General features: G+C 36.9%; 2 protein-coding genes across 2 annotated transcripts; one reads left to right on the top strand and one right to left on the bottom strand.

Moving 5' to 3' along the window:
- Window positions 1-3,916: 3,916 nt before the first annotated feature.
- Window positions 3,917-5,707, bottom strand: LOC119982696 (probable receptor-like protein kinase At5g24010). Its single transcript, XM_038826195.1, has one exon. The coding sequence runs from the start codon at window positions 5,602-5,604 to the stop codon at window positions 4,171-4,173; it is 1,434 nt and encodes a 477-aa protein (XP_038682123.1). The 5' UTR covers window positions 5,605-5,707; the 3' UTR covers window positions 3,917-4,170.
- A 3,835-nt stretch (window positions 5,708-9,542) lies between these two features.
- On the top strand, window positions 9,543-12,435 carry LOC119983193 (ferric reduction oxidase 2-like). The gene is made up of 8 exons (XM_038826899.1): window positions 9,543-9,735; window positions 9,895-10,000; window positions 10,092-10,286; window positions 10,392-10,626; window positions 10,764-11,091; window positions 11,178-11,421; window positions 11,491-12,197; window positions 12,296-12,435. The coding sequence occupies exons 1-8, from the start codon at window positions 9,543-9,545 to the stop codon at window positions 12,433-12,435; spliced, it is 2,148 nt and encodes a 715-aa protein (XP_038682827.1).
- Window positions 12,436-13,190: the final 755 nt, after the last annotated feature.

Genomic DNA, 13,190 nt, shown 5'->3' with positions numbered 1-13,190 from the left:
GATCCATAGTATTAGAAGGTGATTCGTCTTTGGTGATCTCAGCTTTGAGGAGCGATGAACATGCTCTATCAGAAGGCGGGTTATGTGTTAGTAGTGCTAAGGAGCTATTTAGTCATTTCAATGTGATTAGATGCAGCCATGTTATAAGGACTGCTAATTCTGCTGCTGATGTTTTAGCCAAAAAGGCCATTTCTTGCTCTGACTCTAGATCTTGGTCTGGAGAGTGTCCAGAGTTCCTTAGAATTGTTCTTGATTCGGATTGTAACCCCAGTTTGGTTCAATGAAGTCTACATTTCTTCTCAAAAAAAAGTTTATTTATTTTTTTAATTTTGCTTTGACTTTTTCCTTTCATGCGAGAAGAGAAAAGGAAAAAAGAAAGAACTAGAACATGTTAGCCTAGTTATCCATGTAGTTGGAATCAATAATATCTGCTGTATCCAATGTTTTTAAAAACGTTATTGAGGCGCGTTTTGCGCCTTCATGGGAAAACGCCTTCATGGGACAAAAACGCACTAATGCGTGCGTATAAAGCTTTTTCAATTAAACGCACGCTTTGATGAAAAAACGCAACAAAAACAGCACCATTTCAATAGAACATATACACAGACCTGAAACTAGGTCAAACACAGGCCCTCAAGTTTCGTGAAACTCGTGATAGTCGAACACAGACCTGAAGCCATGAATCGAACACAGACCTGAAGGCTGAATCGAAGACCACCACCGCTGAAACTCGAAGACCACCCGCTGTAAGTATTTTGCTTGCATCAGGTTCTTGGGTTATTTTTTGTCTTCTTGCTGCCTCCTTCCCTTTAAACTCCTTAGACTTTGATGAGGTTAGATAGGATTTTTCTGGTTTTCGTCTTATTGCAGTTACACCAAACATATTGGTTTCTGGAGGAAGGGCCTACGGGACCCTTTTGTCCTTTTGTTTAAGTATGATCCTCATGCTGATTAACTTTTTTGAGTATGAAAAAGAAGTTGTTGATCTTTTAACTAGCCATTCGCAAGACTGTTCTGTGTATTTTGTTGTTACATTTTCCATCCTTATTAACATCTACCAATGTGAAAATTTATATTGATTGGAATGATGGACTTGGTCTTGAGCCTCTTGGTGATGGAAGTGGCAATGCCTTCAATCCTACTATTGATGATGATGATGATGATGATGATGATGATAAACTTATGGATGAAGAGAGTGATGATGATTTGGATGAGAATTACCACTTTTAAGTTTACTTATTGATTATTTGAACTTTGAAGTGAACTTTGAGTTTATTGTCTTTATTTGAACTTTGAAATATGTAGTATTTAACTAAGATTTCCTAGTATAAGAATGACTTGTTATTATTTCTATCTCTTTTTTCTATTATATTTATAATTTTATACATTTTTAATGTAAAATATTTTTCTCGAAAACCTACTCCTCAACGCATCAAGGCTTACGTCTCGCCTTGAAGAAGTTATGCTAACAGAACAAAAGTGAACCAGTTGGCTTGGTTGGCAATTGACTAACCATCGAGAGTTGGCGGTTGAAAATCGATTGGTTAACCATAATGATATAGATCCATAATAATTGGTATCCATAAGTTCTATAATCTATGTGATATGTCAACTAAACATGTCACATAGATTTTTTATTAAAACCCTAGAGATGAGGAAAGTTTTCCCACCTCTCTCTCATAAAAATTTTTAGATGGTACTTTTTGCTTTTTTTATTGTACTTTCCTGCTTTTTACTCTTTTGCTTCTCTCTCCTGCACATATTTTACCTTATAGCTATGTATTTTCTCCTAATGGGTTATTACACTATGCATGTTACAATGTATTTAGCCCAGTAGGTTATTTACATTGTGGTTCTTAATTAGTTATTACATTGTGTATTTGACTATGTATTTATCTCATACGAGTATTTTAACAATGTATTTATGCCAACACTATATTGTTTACCAAATAAATCTTGTATTTTATGTCATTTTCACAGCATAATAAGCTTAATAAATGATTACCATTATTTTACCAGAATTATAATTACATTGGTAGTCATGACAATGTAATAACACACTGCAATGTTACATAACCCAAAAAAAAAAGGTAGAGAAGCAAATCAACGCCCCAAAACTAGTCACCAACTCACCATCATAAACCAACAAAAGAGCAACCAAATCACCCACTAAAAAAGCAACAAACACAACAATAGAGGGAGCAAAACATGAAACCCAACTCCTGAGATAAAACGAAAACCAAACCAACATTTGAATTGTTGCTTTGTCATCACTTGACATGGCATGCCATATCATTATGGAGGGTTTATGGATACTAATCATATGGATGACTATCACTACCGTAAGACATATGTGTGCTTAAAGTTCGATTCCAACCGTAAACATAATACACGTAAGCATAATTCTCTTTGTAGTATTTCAAAAAAAAAAAAAAAAACAGAACAAAAGTGATTACATGTATGTTTATGTTCACTTAACAAGGATTTGCGTACTTCCCTGTTGAATGAAAGGCCACCAGTATTACTCGAGGAAGATTAAATCGACTAATAACAGGTTTGCCAAAAATTGTTGTATTGGCAACAGTTTTCATTAATGAACAAATCAGCATCATAAACTTTATGTAATCAAGATGCATATTACATCTAATGTGTCACTAAAACATGTATATAAGCTTCCCATAAATCAATGAGAAAAAGGATGAATTTTGAGAAAAGAGGAAAAACTACTTCCATTGGTATTTATCTATGCATTAAGCTTTTCTGTAGTTGAAAATCATGGGAAGTGCTCAGAGTTCAAGTACATCCTGTTGGACTATAACATGCAATAAACCAGATAATATTTATATTGCATGAACAGTGAACAAGCTACAGAAATAAAACAGTAACATTAATCAGAAACAGTAACATCAGCATATATGAACTCAATAATCAATACTTAAATTAAAATACCAAAACTTGTAATAAGTTGATAGGAATTGTGAGAGCGAGGTACGCCTTTCGCGAATCTCCTTAAAGAGAAATGTCCAGCCACTGGTGCCAAGCTCTCCGGACAGACTCTTCCCAAGATACAACGCTCCGCAAACCACTAGTAAGCAGCACTTCAATACTAATGGGCTTAGACGAACCAATTTAGAATTGCACTCTCAACCAGATTGAAGACAAAGAAAACGAGACTTAGAAGAGCAGCAGAATGACAGAAGAAGAAGAAGAAGATTTTATCTCTTATGAAGTGCTGCCAAGGCTCTCCTTATATAGGAGGCTTAGCAACAAAAACCCAGAAAAATCAGTGAGAAATCACTGATTTTCGGGCTGGCAATTTGACCAAGCAAGGTTACTTGCAACTGCTCTGGTTGACCAGGTAAAGATGCCAGACATGGGCTGGGCTTGAACAGTCCATATTCAATGTATTTGGGCCTGATACGCACGCACACACGCTCGCCACACCCGACCGGCTCGGCTCGGCTGACGGGCGTGCGCGTGTGTTTTAGTCCAAGTCCATAATGTGGAGCCTCTCACTCCTACAAAAGCTTGGGTGCCCTTGGGCCCAAAGTCTTACTACAACACTTGGACTTATAAACAACACATCCACATGGTATTTTTCCAATGTGGGATTCTCATACACACACTTATTGCACTATGTCCACCATGCTCATCATGGTCACTTTGGAGTCTTTTTACATTCAACCAATAAATGATTTAGTCACATTAATTGCCCCAATTTATTGTCCTTATAACTAGAATCAATTGCCCATAATTTTCATTCAATAATTATTATTGAGCTTTCAATTAATAATGGTCAAACTATAGTTGACCCTCATTTTCCAACACATCCAACTACAGAAAAGAATGTGTTATGGGATAGAATAAACATTTTGAGACCAAATAATAAAAAGTAAGCAAATTAAAGGAATAATAATATCATTTTAACTCTGAATTCACTTGATTGAGATCACGTATCTCCTTTATGTCGTCGCTCCGGCAGAACAAAGGTTTATACAGTACAAGTATGTAATGGACATTAAAGCAGCATAGTCCGGAATGATATGCTCCAATATAATTGAGAAAATTGCAATAACTACAACATGCAATGCTCATAGAGGTTTCAATATCAAACAAACCCTACTGTTGTATATTACAAAATAGTGATGTATTTCAACATAGATCTTCAGCTTAGACTTTAGCGGATAACTGCAGACTGTCGTGCTTTGAATTAACTTCAGGGACATCAAGAGGCAATTTTGACCATGCCACGGAGTCCCTCAAACTGACTGTCCTCCTTTGCATAAGCAAGGATATGCTCAGAAGCAGACACAAAACAGCAACCAAAGGAACCAAAAGGCCAATATTTCCTCTTGACCAGCTCTTAAGGACCGACTTGGCACAGAGATCCCCATCAAGACTACCCACGGAATTATTCATTTTCATGAGCTCCACCCCATTTAAAATACCATCAACAGCATATGACATGCTCTTATTTGATGGTCCAACACTAAGAGTCAGAATTCCAGATTTATCACCATCAACTACAAAATCCACATAGAATGGAGAAGCCAACATCCCATTTGTAACATACGAGAGATCCAAATTATAATACGCCAAATATTCATTAACATACACATTGAAGTATATCAAACCAAGCGAAATACTGGCAATATCACAGAAATGCAACCTCAAGAGATACTTGTATCCCTGAACCACTGGAAACTCCCATGTCATATTCTTATTCCAAATTGAAGCATTTGTGCTACGAATCACTCTTGCAGTCTTGTACACAAAATCGGGACCAACTTCACGACTTGCCCCTCCAATTTGATACCTAATTGGACTGCTAAAATACACCAGTTTTGACAATTCATTTGATCTGAAAAATTCATCATCAGGAACCCAAGTCCTCCACAGAGTATCGTTAAAGGGAGTCAACTTGGGGCCCCCTACATTGATCCTATACACAGTTTCCAATGCTAGCTTAGTTAACCCGTCAATCATCTCAACACGATAACCATCTACAGCCTGTGATGTTTTCACAACCTGAGCTGTGTCTGCAACTAAATCCTTGGGCGCAGATATCACCTCGATCGCATTAACATAAGCATATTTCGACTTCATCGTCGGTATAAACGAAATTACTAGCTTATCAGAGTCTACCCAAATTAAATACTGCACAATCCTAGGGTTCATATCATTACGGTTACTAAAATTGCTCAAGACAACATATTCATTGACCACAACATGAAATTGAGCATCACTTGGAACAAAATCGGGAGAACTAAAGCCGTGAAAGTGAAGGCGTACCATGTGAGTCCCTCGATCGCGGATAGAGAACAAGTACTTTGCTGGTCTGGTGAAGACTCGCGCTGTGCGGTAGATATTGGGCGAGTCAGGGCTGGGATTTTGAACGGTGAGTGGTATTGAACGGGTATGAGACAGGAATGCCGAGTTGGAGGCATCTGCGGTGAAGCGGCGAGTGTCGACGATGGAGTCCACTGTGGAGCCGCAATCGATGAGGTGGTTGTCGATGGGAGAGAAGGAGGCCAGAGCAAAAAAGGAAAGGTTGAAGAGGATAGAGAGGGACAGAATGAGGAGACAGACACCTGGAATCTCCATTTGAGAATTGCAAAGTCAGTTATCGAAGAAGAAAACTTCAGAATTGACGATGCGTCGGAGACGAGTTGAGGTGAGTTGGATGTCTTCACAATCGGACAAAGAATGTAAAGAGGCAAGCGAGTTGGGTCTTCTTCTGCGCGTTGTGAGCTGTACACGCTGAATTGTGGGTCCCACTTTAATAAATAATTCGTTAGTTTTTAAAAATGATAGTACTATAGGAAAATTATTTGTATCTTTTTGCTCTCTTTTGCGTTGGACAGGATATCAACCTCTTCTAATAGTTAGGGATAAAAGTATTTGGGTTGTGGATGGTGTATGTGTGTTCAGTTGTGTTAGAATTTGTTGTCAATCCAAAGATTCTTGAGATGGAGATTCTTGCACCGAATCTGGCATTCTCACCTAACGAGCTATGTGTAGTATGAGAATACAAGAGCTACTGATTCGAGGTGGCTTTTTAGGAAAAAGACTTAGAATTTAATTAGTGTCGAGCGAAAAAGGCAGGAGATAGAATACTAACACCGTAATGAAATAACTCATATTGAAATGAAATGAAAAACAACACATTGATGAAATGCATCAGTAATTTCATTAATTGGGAATACATCTTGAAATATAGTGAGGGCATGCTTTACAAGCTAAAACATAAGATAACCGCGGAGGCTACAGCCACGAAGGCTTGAAAAGTAAAGGGCTAAGCTAAGAACTAATTGGTCGGAACCATGCTAATTGTAAAAATAAGTGACCGGAGTCATTGTCTAAGAAAGTAGTAAAGTTTTGTAGCAGCAGAGTCTATGTTTGACGCGGGTTGCCTGTAAATCTCTCTTCTTTTCTTTTTATAGTTTTCTTGATTATCATGATGGTTTTCATCTCCTGTCCCCTTGACACGATATGGACATGTTCCGTTGTGGAGGATCATAGAAAAATGTCTTCTTTCTTGTTGTTAGGATTGCTAGGCCAAAACTCTTTATAATCGCAACATCCTCAAAGTAATGAGGATCATGGTGAGCATCCTAAGTCGTAATTCTTCTTCAAAGTGGATGTGAGAATATTGGAAACATGCATACTGCTCCACTCTCTTGAATTGCAGGTATTGTGCTTGCGATTGAGAGAAAATAGTTAACACTCACCATATCGGTAGTGCTCCTGTATGTTTTGAATATGGGAATGGTTCTTATTCTTCAAAGTGTAGGACGAATGTGGTTCAAATCTATGGTTGACGTGTAGTTGCTAGAGATGTGTCTGAGACTTTTAGGAACGTGTAGGCTGTAAATTTTGAAATCTCCTCAATCTATTGTGCGCTTATTCAACTGAAATCTCAATTTTCATCTAACAAACTGCTTTAAATCAGGAAAAAACAATTATGACAACATATCCATTGACTGTAAATTCCAAATTTTGAACGTGTAAGCTGCAAATTCTGAAATTTGGGCACAAGAGTCAAGGATATAAGAAATCCTATTAGGGAAAATAAAGTCGGGCACTAATGGTCGAGAATATAAGAATCCTACCTACCATGATAGGATCAAACTTAACAACATAGCAAATAAGCTCTAAATGAGTCCAATAATGTAGAACGAAATACTAATAATTCTTAATGTGAATGACATTGAGGACTTTAACGAGTAAACATATAATAAGGGACATAATATCCCAGAATTTATATTAGTAATGAAACTCGGGCACTAGAAGACAAAGAGATCAGAATCCCTAACTCGATAGCAGCAATATAATAATCTAAACATCTACAACGTCGAGCAGTTATCCTCGATCACTTGTTCATATCGAGAGTCAGCTATGTGATATTGCCAAATTTCTTGGTGAGTGTCTAGATCGTCCATCGGATGTCGAAATATCACTGAATACAGGTTCATAGTCGTTTATGGAGTCGAAATTGGTCATCAAAATTGTAAAATCTTATTGGTCAAAGCTTGGTTAACACGGGTCAAACTTGACCCATTCGGGTCCTACACGGGTCACCAGATTTTGGCGACTATTTTGGCCGGACAAAGTATGGGTTAGGTGTGGAGAAACAGAGAGAGAGAGAGTCGCGTGAGGGAGGGAGAGAGAGAGGAAGACCAATGTGTTCTTTTATTTAAGCTTATTTATATTTTCATTAATTCTTATTTTTGACCCCTAAAGTTTGATCTTTCCAAATTTCACCCCTATTTCCAGATATCCAATTACCCAAAATTTCATAATTAATTCTACTAGACCCCTAAAAAATCTAGAGTACTTTTAGCAACATCAAGATTTTGGTAGAGGTAGCAAATAAGCGTCTTCATCGATCATGATCATATCCATCTCGGTGTCTTCATGAGATTCATAATAACCCTTACCTCCACAGTCCACAACCTCCACATTAGATAGTAGAGACTAGAGATATTTTTGAACCAAGAAGACATGAAAATTCTTAATCGTCAGATATAAACTCAAAATATTTGATATTCGATGATGAATTTGATTTTTGTTTAGAACAAAAAATATACCGTCGAATTCTTCGTGAGAAATACTAAACATTTATGATTTTTTCAGAACATTTTAAAAAATTTAGTGCGCCAAAATGGCAAAATGGTATACTTGTTGGATCCAGTGTCTTTCAACACTCAACCTTAACCAATCCTAAATTGTCAACCCCTGCAAGTTATCTGTCTCTCTTCACATCGAATATACTTGTTCGGGATGGAATCAAATCACCAATTAACTAATACGAATTCACCAAATCAAGGCATTCATTGTATCTTTTGTGGCTTCATGATCAATATACTTATTGGAGAATTCTTGATATACATATATAAATAAATAAAGTATGGAGACCATTTTTCTCAAAAAAAAAAAAAAAAAAGTAAAATGTAACAAAAAATTTATTGAAAATATTTCCTGCAAATGCTAATACATTTTTTCCCCTAATTAATTTTGGCTACTTCAATATTTACTGTAAATTGCTTGGAGTTAAATTGTCAACCCCTGCAAGTTATTTGTCTCTCTCCACATAGAGTACACTTGTTCGAGATGGAATTATGGGCGAAGCTATGCTTTGGCTGACCCCCTCAAAATTTTTTAAATTAGTCTTAAATATAGAGCAAATTAAAGAAAAGACCGTTGAATTTTTAATTTAGACTCTTCTGTTGAAAAAAATCATGTTCAAATGATTAAAACAAAAAGACATGTGATAATTATTACTTGTCTCATATAAAATTTGTATTATTTAATGCTATTTTTCCATGATGCAATCAAATCACAAATGAACTAATACGAATCTACCAGGTCAAGGCATTCATTGTATCTTCTGTAGATTCATCACCACCGTCCGATTCCACTAAATTGGCTATATATATATATATATTACATGCACAGATAAAAGATTCACGCATGCCTTCTACATCGTCAAAACACACGAACACCTCAACCGGGACTCATCCAGGCACGTGCTCTAGCACCCATGCCACGTGATATTATTAAAAAAAAACAATGTCAAAGAATGATATGAAAGCGATAGGCGGTTACGATTCCATCAATTCATCATCAACGGTTGCATGGGCCATGCAATTTCAGAGAAGTAAACAAAGCCACGTGTCATACCTTTAACATAGTCAACTATACCACCTTCAATGTGCCAAATTACGTGATTCATGCTTCATTCCATTGAAAGCCTCTTAATAATAATAAATTCATTTTGAAAATCTTAAAAAAGGAATGAATACAAATCCTAAATATTGTCTTACTACAAACTCAACCCTCTTACACTAATTTTGAATTTCAAAAAAGAATGAATACAAATTAAATATTGTCTCACTATAAACTCAACCTATTAGAATAATTTTGAAAGCATTCTATACCCATCAAGATATAATATATTATATGTATATATATATATATATGAACCGATTGGACATTAAATTCGACCAAAGTGAGGCAGAAAGAGAGAGAAGAGATAGAAGATGGATTCAAGGGTGGTGAAGAAATCAAGTCCTGAAATTGAGGTGGTAATTAGAAGAGCAATATGGGTTTTGGCTATGGTGGTGTTTATGGGGAGTATTATGATGTGGATCATGTCTCCTACTCAAACATACAGGCAAATTTGGTTGCTTAGTATCCGAAGTAAGACCAACTCCACCTATTTTGGATCTCAAGGTAATTAGGATATATATATATATATAATATATTTGACTTGTTTGTCTTAATCGAGTTTTATTTCTCAAACTGTTTAAGGTCGGCTTCATAAATTTATAAGATCGAAATCAATGAAAATCTCCTACGTGATTAAGTTGTACATGCATGTTGATTTTGCAGGTGCAACGCTTTTGATATTTACATTCCCAATCCTCTTCATTGCTGTACTAGGATGTGTCTACCTCCATCTCAAGGGGAAGAGATTAAATCATCAAAACATGGACAGGTTAATTAATTATTTATTTTCTTGTTATTAATTTTTATAATATTTTTGAGTAAAATTTTTTTGCTTAACTGTTAGTAATTACTAACTACAGTGGGGAGAAGGTATCTCTGTTGGGCCGGTGGAGGAGGCCCATGTTGGTGAAAGGCCCATTAGGGATAGTTTCAGGAGTAGAACTAGCATTCTTTGTCATGTTCATGGCACTCTTGGTTTGGTATCTATCAACAGCTTTGCACAACAGATTTGAAGCCATCACTCCACAATCAGCAGCAAATAAAGGACAGCAAGTGTAAGTCATAATTTTAATGACAAATTCAGTGATATACTGATATATATATATATATGGGTTTTAATTATATATATATATATTTCATATGTATATATGTATGTATAGATGGCAAGTGAAGTTGTCAACTGCAGCACTAGTGGTAGGTTTGGTTGGGAATATTTGTCTTGCATTTCTCTTCTACCCAGTGGCTCGTGGATCATCTGTGCTGCCACTATTTGGGTTAACGTCTGAGGGAAGCATTAAGTACCATATATGGCTTGGTCACACAGTCATGGCTCTCTTCACTGTTCATGGAGTTTGCTTCGTTATCTACTGGGCTGTTACTCATCAAATTTCAGAGGTAATAGTAATACTACTACTCATAATTAGTCTTCTTAATTATCATGGGTGATCGTAGATGCGAATTTTGCATTCAAGATATTGTCCGCTCTCGCCACCTAGTCTCAAAGAAGTGTTTGTGTTAATGTTGTAATGCAGATGACAAAGTGGGCAAAAACTGATATATCAAACGTGGCAGGGGAGCTAGCTTTGCTCGCAGGACTAGCGATGTGGGCGACGACATTCCCTGGCATTAGGCGAAAAATGTTTGAAGTCTTCTTCTACACCCATCACCTCTACATTGTCTTCATCTTTTTCTTCATATTTCATGTTGGCATCTCTTATGCCTGCATTATGCTTCCCGGGTTTTACCTCTTCTTGGTCGATCGTTACCTGAGATTCTTACAATCGCGACAAAGAGTTCGATTAGTCTCTGCTCGAGTCTTGCCTGGCGCAACCATAGAACTCAATTTCTCTAAATCTCCAAGTAAATTAATAACTTCTAATACTCCTAGTTAGAATATTTAGTGATTAATATGTATATATAGATGATATATGCAATTGTATTGACAGGTTTGAAGTATAACCCAACAAGTACTATGTTTATCAATGTTCCTGGCATATCAAAGCTTCAATGGCATCCATTCACAATTACTTCTAATAGTAGTTTGGAATCTGATAAGCTCAGTGTTGTCATCAAAACTGAAGGAAAATGGTCCACCAAGCTTTATCAGATTCTTTCTTCACCATCTTCGATCGATCGTTTAGACGTCTCTGTTGAAGGACCTTATGGACCTGCTTCCACCCATTTCTTAAGGTCTAATCCTGCACTTTTCTGGTTAATTTTTATAGGCAAAATTAATGAAGTTTGTACTAATTTCTGCAGGCATGACACACTTGTGATGGTGAGTGGAGGCAGTGGAATCACTCCTTTTATATCAATAATTAGGGAGCTGATTTTCCTAAGCGTGACAAACGAATGCAAGACTCCGCGAGTAATCCTAATTTGTGCATTCAAGAACTCTTCAGACCTCACTATGTTGGATCTTCTGCTTCCAATTTCTGGCTCCCAATCCAGCATTTCAAATCTGGAGCTGCAAATTGAGGCCTTTGTGACAAGAGAGAAAGAACCCACTGTCGATAACCATTCGAAGAATGTTCGGACTTTATGGTTCAAGCCTCTGCCAACTGATGCACCAGTGACAGCAATTTTAGGCCAAAACTCTTGGCTTTGGCTTGGCATGATTTTGTCAACTTCTTTCGTTATATTCCTAATCTTGCTTGGAATCATGAACAGATACTACATTTATCCGATCGATCATAACAGCAACGATGTTTTCCCGCTCTCTTTGAGATCTTTCTTGAATATGTTAGTCATTTGTGTAGGCATTGGCAGTGCTGCCAGTGCAGCTGTTCTATGGAACAAGAGGCAAAATGTCAGAGAAGCAAATCAGATTAAGAACATGGAAGGAGCAACACCGTCCGGGACGCCAGCTTCACCATACAATGCTGATAGGGAATTGGAGAGTGTCCCGTCCCAAGGTCTTGTTCAGTCCTCAAATGTGCATTATGGAGCAAGGCCTAACCTCAAGAGTATGAAATTCTTCTCCAAAATTCACTCTTTTTTTGTGGGTTCTCATGTGTTTTTCCAATTCTGATATAAATGTCTTCTTCTCGGGGGATTGCTGCAGGAATGATATTAGAGTGTGGAGAATCAAGCGTTGGAGTTGTTGCAAGTGGTCCAAGGAAAATGAGACAAGAGGTTGCAAATATTTGTTCATCTGGATTAGCAGACAATCTGCATTTTGAGTCCATCAGCTTTAGCTGGTGATAATGAACGCTTGTCTTTCTTAATTATGTATTTCACTGCATATGAAGCACAACTACGGATTCTGAAAGTATGTTATTTTCATAGTTCATGTATTTCCTTCTTTGATTAACGAGTATTATGAAGAGTTAATGTTGATTGCCCTAGTGATCTTACATCGGCTAGGATAGTTAGAGTGGATGACCTTATAAGATTGTTGGATAAATCCAACCATTAGGCCGGTCTTTTAGTTGGGAACAAACTTTCCCATCTAATTAATTTTTTGAACTTGGATACGGCATACCATACAAAAGCAATTAACGTTGGCATTGAAGCTCTTGGAATACGTCTATAGTGCTTGGGACAATGATACCCCATATTGTCTTAGGCTTGGTAAAGCTCACATCCATGGTCAATGGTCTAGTGGAGGGGAGGAGACAAAAAGAGGGGTTGTTGCCATGTGTCAACTTGTATGTGTTTGTGGGTCAAAAATTGTTTCTCAAGTGACTCTTGATATTTCAAGAACCGCCTAAAATTAAGTAATTAACTCAACTATCAAGAGTTTATTTTCATCTATTATAGACATCAAGCACTTGAAACAAGCATCTATTAGAGTCATGAATAGTGAAGAGATGATGAAAATGATAAGAAAGATGATGAAAAATAAGAGAGAGAAGAGGGAGAAAATGGATAATTATACAATAATTGAGTTGTTTGGAGTGTGAACACTAAAAGATCTGGCTAAAAGATTCCAATTTCCAACTGCACTAATCTTGTGG

This window comes from Tripterygium wilfordii, chromosome 17 (assembly GCF_013401445.1).
Source record: "Tripterygium wilfordii isolate XIE 37 chromosome 17, ASM1340144v1, whole genome shotgun sequence".
In the NCBI taxonomy this organism is placed as follows: Eukaryota; Viridiplantae; Streptophyta; class Magnoliopsida; order Celastrales; family Celastraceae; genus Tripterygium; species Tripterygium wilfordii.
The sequence above is the reverse complement of the archived record's forward strand: the minus strand, read 5'-3'. Positions and strand labels throughout refer to the sequence as shown.

Excerpts from the sequence above, each read along its gene's own strand:
- LOC119982696 (XM_038826195.1), bottom strand. The coding sequence starts at position 5,604 with ATGGAGATTCCAGGTGTCTGTCTCCTCATTCTGTCCCTCTCTATCCTC.
- LOC119983193 (XM_038826899.1), top strand. The coding sequence starts at position 9,543 with ATGGATTCAAGGGTGGTGAAGAAATCAAGTCCTGAAATTGAGGTGGTA. Across the intron at positions 9,736-9,894 it reads CACCTATTTTGGATCTCAAG|GTGCAACGCTTTTGATATTT; the intron begins GTAATTAGGATA and ends TTGATTTTGCAG. Across the intron at positions 10,001-10,091 it reads AATCATCAAAACATGGACAG|TGGGGAGAAGGTATCTCTGT; the intron begins GTTAATTAATTA and ends TACTAACTACAG.